We start from the raw sequence: 15490 nt of genomic DNA on the forward strand, positions 1-15490 counted from the left end.
GGGTAACTAGCAGTAGGCTGGTGCTAAATAGCACTTACTCAACCCTAAACGTTATCTAGATCTATTACTGAATAATGTGGCGATTGAACAAGCTGGGGAGACTGCTGGGTATAACCCTAGATAGCAAGCTGTCATGGTCAAAACATATAGACTCAATGGTTGCTAAATTAGGAAGAAGTCAGTTCATGATAAGGTGCTGCTCAACTTTCTTCACATCTAAATCCACCAGGCAGATTCTACAGGCCCTTGTTTTGTCGCACCTGGACTACTGCCTAGTTGTGTGGTCATGTGTGGCAAAGAAGGACATAGGAAAATTACAGTTGATCCAGAACAGAGCAGCAGGTATTGCACTTAGATGTACACGGAGAGCAAATGTCAGTAGTATGAATGTCAGTCTCTCCTGGCTCAAAGTTGAGAAGAGATTGACTGCATCACTATTGGTCTTTGTGCGAGGTGTTGATGGATTAAAGGTACCGAACTGTTCAAGCAGTTAGCACACAGTTCGGATACTCCTCAGTACCACACAAGACATGCAGCCAGAGGTCTCTTCACAGTCCCCAGGTCCAGAACAAAGGCTGGGGAACACTGTATTAAATAAAGCCATGACTAAATGGAACTCTGCCACCCCAGGAAACTCAAGCTAGCAATTAAACTAGATTAAAAAACAAATAAAAGAACACTTTATGGCACGACAAGTACTGTGAAGAGATAGACATTTCTATATATTTTGTATTTGTATTGAATTACATTATGTATATTATGCATTGTATGTATTTTATTTGTTCTGCGTTGTATCTCTCACTTGTGCACACACTTTCATAAACTCACACACATATACACAATACAAACACAGACAATACTTGGGCACCTTAGAGGTAATCAGTTTGGATTTACGAGTCGAAACCCTGGGATAGGAGTGGGTTGCTTAGCGACGGGCCTGTTGCTGTCCAAACAATGTTAGCATCGTCAAAACGACTAGCTGTGCCAGACCGGGGTTTTTCTGAGTGCAACAATGTCACTTGTGTTGTGAGTCCCCATCTGCAGCCAGTCAGTGGTACGCTCCAACCCAACAGCAGTCAGGCAGACAGACTTAGCCTATATCTCTGAGACACAGACACAGTGACACACTCTCGCTCGCTCACACACACTAGGCTATGCATGCACTCATACACACATGCAAGCATATTTTTTGTATTTTATTTAACCTTTATTTTAAAAGGGGTGTTATACTGAGGTCAATGTCTCTTTTACAGATGAGCCCTGAATTACATAAATTACAGAAAATAGACACATCAAAAGATAAATACAAAATGCAAGCAGGAAGAAGATCATAAAAAAACATATTCATCAGTAATAAGGTCCTCAATCAGCTTTCTGAATTGCCCTGGCAAACGGCTGCGGGAAGATGTTTAGGGGTGGTGGTGCTGTCTTATTCTTCTCTGCTCTGCTGACCAGTATTTTGCACTGTTCATACAGGAGTAATAAAGGCCTAGTGCACTAATTTGGTGGGGTTTAAAAAATATATATTATACTTTTTTTCTCTGATTTATCAGGGGGTGCTGCAGCACCATCAGCACCCCTCCATCCTGCGCCTATGCACCTTGTACTTAGCCCTAAACTATATTTTCAGAGTAGCTTCCCCAACATAGCCCTACATTCGTTATGTTTCGTTCATTCAGTAACCGTTCCATCTTATGTTTCGTTTATCAGTAACCGTTCCATAGGCTCGGTTGGAATTGGCGCGCTAGGACCCAGACGTGTGAAAAAGCACCGCTTGGCCGCGGCAGCAGCATTGGCGGCAGCGGGACTTGCATCGCTCCCAAGCTTCCCAAGCTGCTGACGTCAGCTGGCAGCCTGGGCTGTACTCGCAGCACTGGACATAGAGCCGAGAAAATGCTACTCTCCGTTCCGCCAAGGGCAGACTTCAATCCATACATCGGCTATAACAGCAGAAACAGCAAAAAGGTAAACCCTTTCAGGATTTTCTGTTTTTCTTGCGCTCTCGATCACCCAGTAGGGCATTACGCACCCGTATCAGTCGCAATAGAAACCTATGTAGAGCATGACAGTAGTTTATACAGTGTCCTTGAAAAACAAAGTCTACAAAATAAACTTAAGTCTTTGTAGAGAAAATTGCTGCTCACTATTCTGCACCCGCACAGTGGTATGTGTAAAAACGGCTTTCGATGGTCTGGGCATCTATGCATCCTTAATATGTATTTTTTATTTCATATATGGGAGTTACACCGTAGAGAGAAAGGATGTCGATGTGATTATGTTCAGTCAGAAAAGGTCAATAGTGGATACAAACTTTTATGAGTAACTGTACCGTATTGGGACAGTGTTGAGCGAATGTGCATAATTGTGAATCCGAATAGGTGGGGGCGGGGAGCAGAAGAGGGAGAAGGAGAATGTGTTATTCAGTGTAGCCTTAACTGATTTCAGTCTCATTTTCAGCATGGTTGTCAATGAACAGTGATATCAATAGTGTAAAATCAAGTATCCATTGTCTACGCAGCCGCGTTAGTTTGGCAAAGTATTTTTCTTTTTTTTAAATGAAAGGCACAGATGCCCCACCCCTTGAAAAACCCCACCATTGTGACGATGATTACTTTTCCCATATTATGAGTAGCAAAATGACAGTTATATTACATTTATAATACTGAGTCGTTGTAGCCAACAATAATCAATCTGCAACTGAAACTTTACAAATCATGTCAGGGTTTTGACATTATTAACCGTTGTAATATAAAAATCCAACAAGCGTGTGACTCTACAAGCTTGTTGGATGCATTTGAAATTTGTTTTGGTTGTGTTTCAGATTATTTTGTGCCCAATAGAAATTAAGGGTAAATAATGTATTGTGTCATTTTGGAGTTACTTTTATTGTAAATAAGAATAGAATATGTTTCTAAACACATCTACATTAATGTGGATGTTACCGTTACAGAGGGTCAAAGATCATACCCCCAAGACACGCTAATCTCCCTGTTATTGGTAATGGGGAGAGTTTAGCATGTCTTGGGGGTATGATCTTTGATACAAATTGTTTTATTGTATTATTTTGAGCATGCAATATAGCTGAGTATTTCAATTATTTCAGTTATTGCTCATCTTTATCAAGGGTGTCAAGCATTTCGGACCCCACTGTATCTCCTCAGCTTTTCAAATTCTGCACATTTTAGGGTTGGTTATGTGTCTGCTGCATGCTTTTACACATAGTCTTTTTACTGTAAAAACTAGTGATGCACCGATATTACATTTTTGGCCGATAATGATATCCAATATTTTCCTTGCCAACAAAAAAACGATACCGGTAATCGATATAAACATTTTTTTGTGGCCTTTTAAGCGTTCTAGTACAGTTAAATAGTTAACACACACACATGGACGCAGCGGCCTAAGGCACTGCATCTCAGTGCAAGAGGCGTCACTACCGTCCCTGGTTCGATTCCAGGCTGTATCACATCCGGCCGTGATTGGGAGTTCCATAGGGCGGCGCACAATTGGCCCAGCTTCGTCTGGATTTGGCAGGGGTAGGCCGGCATTGTAAATAAGAATTTGTTCTTTGCTCTTGTCTAGTTAATTAAAGGTTACACACATATACCACACTGACCAAAACGTTATTTTGTTGGCATTTCCGTATGTCCCCATTACTAGTAAAACATAATCAAAACCTTTTTCTTTCACTTACTTGCTGTGCTGTTTCATTATTCATTTTTTCAGTCGTTTCATTCTCAACCAGGATTTCTATGGAACGCCGTTTTGCGTCTTTGCGCGTCAAAGAAAATACACGTCAAATAACACTATTTGATGTCTCAAATAACACTATTTGATGTCTCAAATAACACTATTTGTCATGTCAAATAAGCTTGTTGACCAATCAGGACCTGAATATGACTGCACGTCACATAATAATTTAACACGTTCATACATTTTTTACGTAGTTATTACACATTGATTACACTATCACTCGTATTTCATATGTCACAACGATTCATCGATACGTATGCTATGATGCTGGTAAAGTTGTCTCACGCACCTACAGTGCTGGTAATTTTTAAAAAGCCAGCTGGCTCATGGATGCATACAATGTTCTTCCCCCAAAACATAGCAACACGACATAATCTGTTTCAGTAGCTATAATTAGCTAGCTAACTATAAAGCTAAGTGTCATCATCAAAAATAACCCTAATTTATAAGACTGTACTTATTTGATTAATGGTGGGTGGATCCATCTATGTGAAGCTAGCCACAATAAGGATTAGCCACAAGAGTGGACTTTGCAGTTAGCCTACAAAATAAAAGTATGTCATTGACAGTGAATCAAATGAATACAAATCGTAGAAGTATGCCATAATTGAATAGATCAAGCTAAATGAGGTTGGAATGTTGTTATATAAAATCAACAAAGGACAATAATTTGTTAATTTGACAACAATCTGTTGAAATCTCACTGGATGTATTATACTTTAGAATTGAATTGGGGGCGTACTTATTTCACTGTACAGAGTTACCTATGGATTATGGATCAATGACATGGGGTATCAGTCGACTCAGTGACACCCAGAGAGCATTAGCATTGTAGCTCTTATTGCGGGACTCTGAAACAACTGTGAATACATTTATTGTCAACCTATGTGTATTGAACACTATTCCCGAGGAAAAACAATACTGCGTGGATGTTTTGGAGTCTGATAACTCTGAGGAGGACATTGGGAAAAAATATATTGGGTAATGAGTAGACTGGTACCCCATTTCATTGATCCCCAATCCTTAGGTAAAGCTGTACAGTGCAATAGGAATGTCAATGCAGACAACATGCTTGGGAAGGTGGTTTCACACAGTCACAGTCCCGCGATAAGAGCTACAATGCTAATATTTGCATAAACTCTTCAAAGTTGTGTTCTGTGGGTGTCACCGAGTAGACTGATATCCCATTTCATTGCCTCACATTCCGACCTTGTTTAACATTATCTAGTCTAAATATGGCATGATTCCACCAATTGTAACCTTCTGCATCACTTTCAAATAGTTACTTTTATTGTGAAGGCAAACCGTAAATTCCACTATTGTGCCGATTCCTTATTGTGGCTAGCTTCAAAACACATTTCCCGGTCCGGTCGAGCCTCAGTAGCCAGATGAAGCAAGCTGGCTGCTTATAACGTTATCTTTGGGCAACAGGGTTAAGTAGCTGGCTAACTATTTATTTTCATGAACTGAAGTTTAATTTCAGTAGGCAAACAACAAGTGGCTACCTAGCTAATACTTACTCACGAGGATTGCTAAATCATTGCTAAGAATAATGCAAATGACTGCAGTTTCTACTGGTCATTGTTTTCAGGCTGGTTGTATTGGTGCTAGCTAGGTACCAAGCTAAAGCTAGCTAGCTACCCCAGAAGTTGCAGTCAAACAAATAATGCTTTATTACCAACACAATATTGTAAACACATCGTTTGTGGCTGGTGTTTGCTTGTTTGCAGACGTTTTTGTACAGCTTTGACAGTGCTACTGATAGTAGTGGCGCTTGGCTTGCAGGTGCAAATTCAGAACACACAACATTCTATTATAAAACTGTTTATTCAACGTGTCAAATTAAAAGCTTATTCAATGGGTCGAATTGTTTTTTTTTAAACGTCAAATTGTGTTATTTGATGTGTATCTTTTTGGACACGCAACGACCCAACGGCGTTTCAAAGTATGCATGTCGTGAAGCTAATAGCAGTGACCCTATTACTGTGTAACTCCGATAGGGCAACGTCTGAAAAATAGTGCACTTGGTAGTGTGTACCGGTGCTCGACCAGTCGACAAAAGCCAACATCATCCACACCAGAGAATAGTTGATTGTCAAGGGCAATGAATTCCATTATTGGATTTTTCCTTTGAGTTGTCTCGCTGAAATGTTCTTACTCTTTCAAATGACTGCTCGAGCCACACAGCAGACATTGTGTGGGCAGGGTTAGGAATGCTGTGTTGCACGTGTAGCCCAACATTTTACGTTGCGTGATTACGTCATGTACCTATGTTATATAGGTATGCATGGTAGCTTTGACATCGGTTTTGCACATTGGCGTTAAACTAGACATCAAATCAAACTTTATTTGCCACATGCACTGAATACAACAAGTGTAGACTTTACTGTGAAATGCTTACTTACAAGCCCTTAACCAGCAGTCAGTTCAAGAAGAAGAAAATATTTACCAAGTAGGCTAAAAATAGGTCATACTAATAAGTAACACAATAAGAATAACAATATCGAGGCTATATAGAGGGGGCACCGGTACCGAGTCAGTGTGCAGGGGTATATGCTAGTTGAGGTAATCTGTACATGTAGGTGGGGGCGAAGTGACTATGCATAGGTAACAAACAAACAGAGAGTAGCAGCAGTATACTTGGCACTCCAGTACCTCTTGCCGTGGGGTAGCAGAGAAAACAGTCTATAACTTGGCTGACTGGAGTCTCTGACAATGTTATGGGCTTTCCTCTGACACCGCCTATTATATACAGTTGAAGTCGGAAGTTTACATACACCTTAGCCAAGTACATTTAAACTGAGTTTTTCCACAATTCTTGACATTTAATCCTAGTAAAAATTCCCTGTCTTAGGTCAGTTAGGATCACCACTTTATTTTAAGACTGTGAAATGTCAGAATAAATGTAGAGAGAATGATTTATTTCAGCTTTTATTTCTTTCATCACATTCCCAATGGGTCAGAAGTTTACATACACTCAATTAGTATTTGGTAGCATTGCCTTTAATTAAATTGTTTAACTTGGGTTAAACGTTTCGGGTAGCCTTCCAAAGCTTCCCACAATAATTTGGGTGAATTTTGGCCCATTCCTCCTGACAGAGCTGGTCTAACTAAGTCAGGTTTGTAGGCCTTCTTGCTCACACACGCCTGCCCACAAATGTTCTATAGGATTGAGGTCAGGGCTTTGTGATGGCCACTCCAATACCTTGACTTTGTTGTCCTTAAGCCATTTTGCCACAACTTTGGAAGTATGCTTGGGGTCATTGTCCATTTGGAAGACCCATTTGCGACCAAGCTTTAACTTCCTGACTGATGTCTTGAGATGCTGTTTCAATATATCCACATAATTTTCCTACCTCATGATGCCATCTATTTTGTGAAGTGCACCAGTCCCTCCTGCAGCAAAGCACCCCCACAACATGATGCTGCCACCCCCGTGCTTCACGGTTGGGATGGTATTCTTCGGCTTGCAAGCATCCCCCTTTTTCCTCCAAACATAACTATGGTCATTATGGCCAAACAGTACAATTTTTGTTTCATCAGACCAGAGGACATTTCTCCAAAAAGTATGATCTTTGTCCTCATGTGCAATTGTCTTTTTTATGGCCGTTTTGGAGCAGTGGCTTCTTCCTTGCTTAGTGGCCTTTCAGGTTACCTCAATATAGGACTCGTTTCACTATGGTTATATATACTTTTGTACCTGTTTCCTCCAGCATCTTCACAAGGTCTCTTAATGTTGTTCTGGGATTTATTTGCACTTTTCACACCAAAGTACGTTCATCTCTAGGAGACAGAACACGTCTCCTTCCTGAGCGGTATGACGGCTGCATGGTCCCATGGTGTTTATACTTGCGTACTATTGTTTGTACAGATGAACGTGGTAGCTTCAATTACTCCCAAGGATGAAGCAGACTTTTGGAGGTCTACAATTTTTTTTCGGAGTTCTTGGCTGATTTCTTTTGATTTTCCCATGATGTCAAGCAAAGAGGCACTGAGTTTGAAGATAGGCCTTGAAACACATCCACAGGTACACCTCCAAATGACTCAAATTATGTCAATTAGCCTATCGGAAGCTTCTAAAGCCTTGACATAATTTTCTGGAATTTTCCAAGCTGTTTAAAGGCACAGTCAACTTAGTGTGTATAAACTTCTGACCCACCGGAATTGTGATACAGTGAATTATAAGTTAAATAATCTTTCTGCAAACAATTGTTGGAAAAGTTACTTGTATCATGCACAAATTAGATATCCTAACCGACTTGCTGAACTATAGTTTGTTAACAAGAAATTTGTGGAGTGGTTGAAAAACTAGTTTTAATGACTCCAACCTAAGTGTATGTAAACTTCCGACTTCAATTGTAGGTTCTGGATTGCAGCAAGCTTGGCCCCAGTGATGTACTGGGCTGTTCGCACTACCCTCTGTAGCGCCTTACTGTCAGATGCCGAGCAGTTGCCATACCAGGAGGTGATGCAACCGGTCAGGATACTCTCGATGCTGCAGCTGTAGAACCTTTTGAGGATCTGGGGGCCCATGCCAAATATTTTCAGTCTCCTAAGGTTTTGTCATGCCCTCTTCATGACTGTCTTGGTATGTTTGAACCATGATAGTTTGTTAGTTATGTGGACACCAAGGAACTTGTTAAAAGGCGGGCCTGTTCAGCCTTTTCCTGTAGTCCACGATCAGCTCCTTTGTCTCGCTCACATTGAGGGAGAGGTTGTTGTCCTGGCACCACACTGCCAGTTCTCTGACCTCCTCCCAATATACCATCTCATCGTTTTCGGTGATCAGGCTTACCACTGTTGTGTCGTCAGCAAACTTAATGATGGTGTTGGAGTTCTGTTTGGCCACATGGTCGTGGGTGAACAGGGAGTAGAGGAGGGGAATAAGGACACCCCCTGAGGGGTCCCAGTGTTAAGGATCAGTGTGGCAGACATGTTGTTGCCTACTCTTACCACCTGGGGGCGGCCTGTCAGCCAGGATCCAGTTGCAGAGTTAGGTATTTAGTCCCAGAGTCCTTAGCATAGTGATGAGCGTCGTTGGCACTATGGGGTTGAACGCTGAGCTGTAGTCAATGAACAGCATTCTCACATAGGTGTTCCTTTTGTCCAGGTGAGAAAGGGCAGTGTGGAGTGCAATTGAGATTGCGTCATCTGTGGATCTATTGGGGCGATATGCGAATTGGAGTGGGTCTAGGGTGTCTGGGAGGATGCTGTTGATGTGAGCCATGACCAGCATTTCATAGCACTTCATTGCTACCGACGTGAGTGCCACAGGGCGGTAACCATTTAGGCATGTTACCTTTGCTTCTTTGGGCACAGGGACTATGGGGGTCTGCTTGAAACATTACATTACATTTACATTTAAGTCATTTAGCAGACGCTCTTATCCAGAGCGACTTACAAATTGGTGCATTCACCTTATGACATCCAGTAGAATAGTCACTTTACAATAGTGCATCTAAATCTTAAAGGGGGGTGAGAAGGATTACTTATCCTATCCTAGGTATTCCTTAAAGAGGTGGGGTTTCAGGTGTCTCCGGAAGGTGGTGATTGACTCCGCTGTCCTGGCGTCGTGAGCGAGTTTGTTCCACCATTGGGGGCCAGAGCAGCGAACAGTTTTGACTGGGCTGAGCGGGAACTGTACTTCCTCAGTGGTAGGGAGGCGAGCAGGCCAGAGGTGGATGAACGCAGTGCCCTTGTTTGGGTGTAGGGCCTGATCAGAGCCTGGAGGTACTGAGGTGCTGTTCCCCTCACAGCTCCGTAGGCAAGCACCATGGTCTTGTAGCGGATGCGAGCTTCAACTGGAAGCCAGTGGAGAGAGCGGAGGAGCGGGGTGACGTGAGAGAACTTGGGAAGGTTGAACACCAGACGGGCTGCGGCGTTCTGGATGAGTTGTAGGGGTTTAATGGCACAGGCAGGGAGCCCAGCCAACAGCGAGTTGCAGTAGTCCAGACGGGAGATGACAAGTGCCTGGATTAGGACCTGCGCCGCTTCCTGTGTGAGGCAGGGTCGTACTCTGCGGATGTTGTAGAGCATGAACCTACAGGAACGGGCCACCGCCTTGATGTTAGTTGAGAACGACAGGGTGTTGTCCAGGATCACGCCAAGGTTCTTAGCGCTCTGGGAGGAGGACACAATGGAGTTGTCAACCGAGATGGCGAGATCATGGAACGGGCAGTCCTTCCCCGGGAGGAAGAGCAGCTCCGTCTTGCCGAGGTTCAGCTTGAGGTGGTGATCCGTCATCCACACTGATATGTCTGCCAGACATGCAGAGATGCGATTTGCCACCTGGTCATCAGAAGGGGGAAAGGAGAAGATTAATTGTGTGTCGTCTGCATAGCAATGATAGGAGAGACCATGTGAGGTTATGACAGAGCCAAGTGACTTGGTGTATAGCGAGAATAGGAGAGGGCCTAGAACAGAGCCCTGGGGGACACCAGTGGTGAGAGCGCGTGGTGAGGAGACAGATTCTCGCCACGCCACCTGGTAGGAGCGACCCGTCAGGTAGGACGCAATCCAAGCGTGGGCCGCGCCGGAGATGCCCAACTCGGAGAGGGTGGAGAGGAGGATCTGATGGTTCACAGTATCGAAGGCAGCCGATAGGTCTAGAAGGATGAGAGCAGAGGAGAGAGAGTTAGCTTTAGCAGTGCGGAGCGCCTCCGTGATACAGAGAAGAGCAGTCTCAGTTGAATGACTAGTCTTGAAACCTGACTGATTTGGATCAAGAAGGTCATTCAGAGAGAGATAGCGGGAGAGCTGGCCAAGGACGGCACGTTCAAGAGTTTTGGAGAGAAAAGAAAGAAGGGATACTGGTCTGTAGTTGTTGACATCGGAGGGATTGAGTGTAGGTTTTTTCAGAAGGGGTGCAACTCTCGCTCTCTTGAGGACGGAAGGGACGTAGCCAGCGGTCAGGGATGAGTTGATGAGCGAGGTGAGGTAGGGGAGAAGGTCTCCGGAAATGGTCTGGAGAAGAGAGGAGGGGATAGGGTCAAGCGGGCAGGTTGTTGGGCGGCCGGCCGTCACAAGACGCGAGATTTCATGTGGGTATTACGGACTCGGTCAGGGACAGGTTGAAAATGTCAGTGAAGACACTTAACAGTTTGTCCACGCATGCTTTGAGTACACTTCCTGGTAATCCGTCTGGCCCAGCGGCTTTGTGAATGTTGACCTGTTTAAAGGTTTTGTTCACATCGGCTACTGAGAGCGTTATCACACAGTCATCCAGAACAGCTGGTGTTCTCGTGCATGCTTCAGTGTTGCTTGCCTTGAAGTGAGCATAAAGCGCATTTAGCTCGTCTGGTAGACTGGCTTCATTGTCTCACGTCTGGGTTTCCCTTTGTAGTCCGTAATAGTTTTCAAGCCCTGCCTCATCGGGCCGATACCGATGTTGGCATTTTTAGCTAATAACTGCCGAGTCCGATATGTTCACCGATTTAAAGTACATCCCTAGTAAAAACACAACACAACAGGGAAAACTCACATAATTGAATTACTGATTTTATATTAATATATTTGCAGTGTAATATATATATATATATATATATATATATATATATATATATATATATATATATATATATATATATATATATGCAGGACAGAATAAATACCACAGACTGTGGTGATGCTAACTTTAGCAGTGCAATGGTCATGTTTTGACAGTTTGTCTTTCAGTTATAGACAATCGTACCTGCTATTTCATTGCACTAAAACTGAAATAACTAACATGTTCAGTTATCATACAATTGGCATAATTTTGTTACTGGAGTAAGTGTATTGTGATTGAGAGATTAAGTGATTGAGTTTCCCCTTCTGGACATTGTTATTGTTTCTTTTTGTCAGGAACCCATAGCACTGTCATGATACTGGAAAGCCAATGGGCAGTGTTAGAAATGGGGGGGACCAAGGGAATTGAACCAGTGTGAACCATTACGTATGTCAAATATATTATGATCCATTTATTGAGAGATGGAGTGATGATGAGAACAAGCCATGAGCACTTCAAGGGGAGAGAAAAAAATTATATTTTCAGTGACAGTTTGAGTTCATTGATGTTGAGATTTGAAAAATAATGGAGTAGAGAGAGTTTCCCTTGTTTTTATCCCTATTGTTTATTGTCTATTTAGTTTGCTTTGACAATGTAAACATAAATTTCCCATGCCAACAAAGCCCTTTGAATGGAATTTAATTTAATATTGATAGCGAGTCAGACAGACAGACAGACAGACAGACAGACAGACAGACAGACAGACAGACAGACAGACAGACAGACAGACAGACAGACAGACAGACAGAGAGAGAGAGACGGACGGAGAGAGAGACAGAGAATGGGAAGTTGACACTGCATTACTACATATTCTCAGCACAGACAGATTTCTGTTCCCTCTGTTCTTCATTAATACAGAGGTAGGAAGAATGCTGTCACACACACCCACACACACCCACACACTGTGTCGTGGACCTGGAGTTCACTACGATGTCAAGATCTCATGTGGAGAGATTTCTTACATATCACCCACCCTCCCTCTGTTCCTCTCTACTTTCCCATCCTTCTCCCTCACTCTCTCACTTTCTTTCCAGCTCTCTTTTGCTTCTCTATCTCACCCTCTCTCTCCCTTCTCTCTCTCTCTCCCTCTTTCTCTACCTCTCTACCTGTCTGCCGTTCCTGTATAACCGAGCGTCCGGCATATATAAAGACAAAGACAAAATAAAGGGCGTGCTGAGCTGAGGGGTGAAAAAAGAGCTTGTGTGTGTGAGGTGATTAACCAACCAGATGGCACCAGGGGTTTGGTTACTGTGGTGCCTCCAGATGCATCCGCTCCTCCTCCCCTGCCTACTACCTAAATTATTTTCCCAAATAAATATAATGAATGGTCAATTTGTTTTGGTCCTGTCCTGAATTTCCTGGTGGAAAATACAAAACGAGGATGCAGGTTATTCCAAAACCAAGGATCGAATGTCTTTATTCTGCTATATTGTATGTGCACATTTGTGTATTTCACAACCAAATTTTGTGCTCAATTAACGTGACCGAATGATGATAGAATGGAAGTTGTCATTTTCAAGGTGTTAATACTGTGTATACTGGTGTTAAGTTCTAAAACCTGTGATAAAATAAAGTATACAGAAGTCATGGTGCCCTGTCTTTGTAAAAAAGACACTTTTCAATATATACACATGGAGAAATTATTAAGGTGATTTATTTACGGTCTCATTTCAAGTGACTAAGTAAAAATATATATATGACTAAGTATTAGAACTCAACGTGAAAATAAACTTTAGCAGAAGTATTTTGAGGGAAAGATCTGTGTGTTTCATCCTAAGATCCCCTCAGGAGGCCTGGTGGATGTGAGGCCCTGCATGCCTTTCCTTTGAATGAATCTATTTCATACTTTCACTTTCAAACCACAAAAACCTTTGAAATATCATCAACATTAAAGGATACTAGACCTAATGCAAACCAGGGCACTTATTTCCAGCTCTGTTTTGGCTTTCAAGTTTCTTTCTTTGATGCAGAAAGATCTGAGTTGGGTAGAAATGTTGGAATCTAAAACAATATGCTCAACACAACAACAGGTGTTTTTTCGTGTGTCTGAACTGCTCAGAAGATGTCTGAAATGCTCACTGTTGTGTCTCTTGTCCTGACCAGTTTGCCTTCATCCATAAAGTATTTTATTTTACTGCAAGTGTAACTGGTGTGACTGGCTAGGTAGTTAGTGGTGCGCGCTAGTAGCGTTTCAATCGGTGACGTCACTCCCTCTGAGACCTTGAAGTAGTTGTTTCCCTTTCTCTGCAAGGGCCGCTGCTTTTGTGGAGCGATAGGTAATGATGCTTCGTGGGAGGCAGTTGTTGATGTATTCAGAGGGTCCCTGGGGTGAGCCTAGGTTGGGGCAAGGAGAGGGATGGAAGACAAACTGTTACATTGATGCTGTTGACCCGGATCACTCAGATGGGCTCTGCCCAGCTACTGGTGTTGTTGAGGAGAGGGAAGTAGTGGTGGCTATTCAGCATGATAAATGTAGATGTCTGTTGGGGGGGTGTCTAATGGGGAGCAGCAGGGGTTATGGAAGCGGAGATAACAGGCCGTGGCTCGGGTGGCTGAGGTCCCTGATGATTTTCTTGGCCTTCCTGCGACACCTGGTGTTGTAGTAGGTGTCCTGGAGGGCAGGCAGTAGGCATCCAATGGTACCTTCGGCTGAGCGTACCACCCTCTGTAGTGCCTTGCAGTCAGAGGCGGTGGATCTGCCATACCAGGCTGTGATGCAGCCCGATAGTATGCTCTCGATGGTGCTCCGTAGAACACTGTGAAGGCCCTCGGGGACAGGCCAAATTTATTCAACATCCTGAAGTTGAAGAGTCGCTATCATGCCTTCTTCACCACGGACTCCGTCTGGTTTGACCATTTTAGCTCCTAGGAGATGTGTACGCCGAGGAACATTTTTGACCATCTCCACAGCAGCTTAGTTGATGAAGATGGGGCCGTGCTCAGCCTCTGGTTCCTCCTGATGTCTACAATCAGCTCCTTTGTTTTGCTGACGTTGAGGCAGTGATTGGTAACGATGCTCCTTGAGTGACTGTTGTCGATGTTGGCAGAGGGTCCCTGGTTCGAGCCCAGGTTGGGGCAAGGATAGGGACCGAAGTGATTCTGTTACACATGCACATAGATTATTGGCAAATGTAGCCTAACCAAATAATCAAAATAATATTTAAGCTTAGTTATAGAGTGCATTCGGAAACTTTTCAGACCCCTTCCCTTTTTCTACATTTTGTTTTACGTTACAGCCTTCGACCTACACACAAAACCCCATAATGACTAAGCGAAAACAGGTGTTTAGAAATGTGTGCAGATTTAGTAAAAATAAATACAGAAATACCTTATTTACATAGGTATTCAGACCCTTTGTGATGAGACTAGAAATTGAGCTCAGGTGCATCCTGTTTCCATTGATCATCCTTGAGATGTTTCCTCAACTTGATTGGAGTCCACCTATGGTACATTTACTTTTACATTTGGAACCACCAAGACTCTTCCTAGAGCTGGCTGCATGGCCAAACTGAGCAATTGGGGGCTGAAGAGCCTTGGTCAGGGAGGTGACCAAGAACCAGATGGTCACTCTGACAGAGCTCTAGAGTTCTTCTGTGGAGAACCAATCAGGCCTTTACAGTAGAGTGGCCAGACGGAAGCCACTACTCAGTAAATGGCACATGACACCTTGCTTGGAGTTTGCTGAAAGGTACCTAAAGGACTCAGACCATGAGAAACAAGATGGAACTCTTTGGCCTGCAGCGACGCGCCCCATCCAACCTGACTGACCTTGAGAGGATCTGCAGAGAAGAATGGGAAAAACTCCTCAAATACAAGTGCACCAAGCTTGTAGCGTCATATCTAACAAGACTCAAGGCTGTAATTGCTGCCAAAGGTGTTTCAACAATGTACTGAGTATAGGGTCTGACTACTTATGTAAATGTGATATTTCTAAAAACCTGTTTTTGCTTTGTCATTAAGGGGTATTGTGTGTAGATTGATGAGGGGAAAAAAACAATTTAATCCATTTTAGAATAAGGCTGTAACGTAACAAAATTTGGAAAAGTCAAGGGGTCTGAATACTTTCCATATGCACAGTACAGTACAATAGCCCATAATGACAAAGCAGAAACAGGTTTTTGGACATTTTTGCCCCCCCCAAAATAAAACCTGAAATATCACATTTACGTACGTATTCAGGTCCCTTTACTA

General features: G+C 43.1%; 1 protein-coding gene across 1 annotated transcript in view; it reads left to right on the forward strand.

Moving 5' to 3' along the window:
- Window positions 1-1803: 1803 nt before the first annotated feature.
- Window positions 1804-15490, forward strand: part of LOC118376147 (RNA-binding motif, single-stranded-interacting protein 2-like) — a 61767-nt gene continuing 48080 nt past the window's right edge. Inside the window, exon 1 of the mRNA XM_035762837.2 lies at window positions 1804-1965. Within this exon, the coding sequence (XP_035618730.1) occupies window positions 1894-1965 (72 nt within the window). The 5' untranslated portion in view covers window positions 1804-1893. The remainder of the gene's footprint in view (window positions 1966-15490) is intronic.

This window comes from Oncorhynchus keta, chromosome 21 (assembly GCF_023373465.1).
Source record: "Oncorhynchus keta strain PuntledgeMale-10-30-2019 chromosome 21, Oket_V2, whole genome shotgun sequence".
NCBI classification, from domain to species: Eukaryota; Metazoa; Chordata; class Actinopteri; order Salmoniformes; family Salmonidae; genus Oncorhynchus; species Oncorhynchus keta.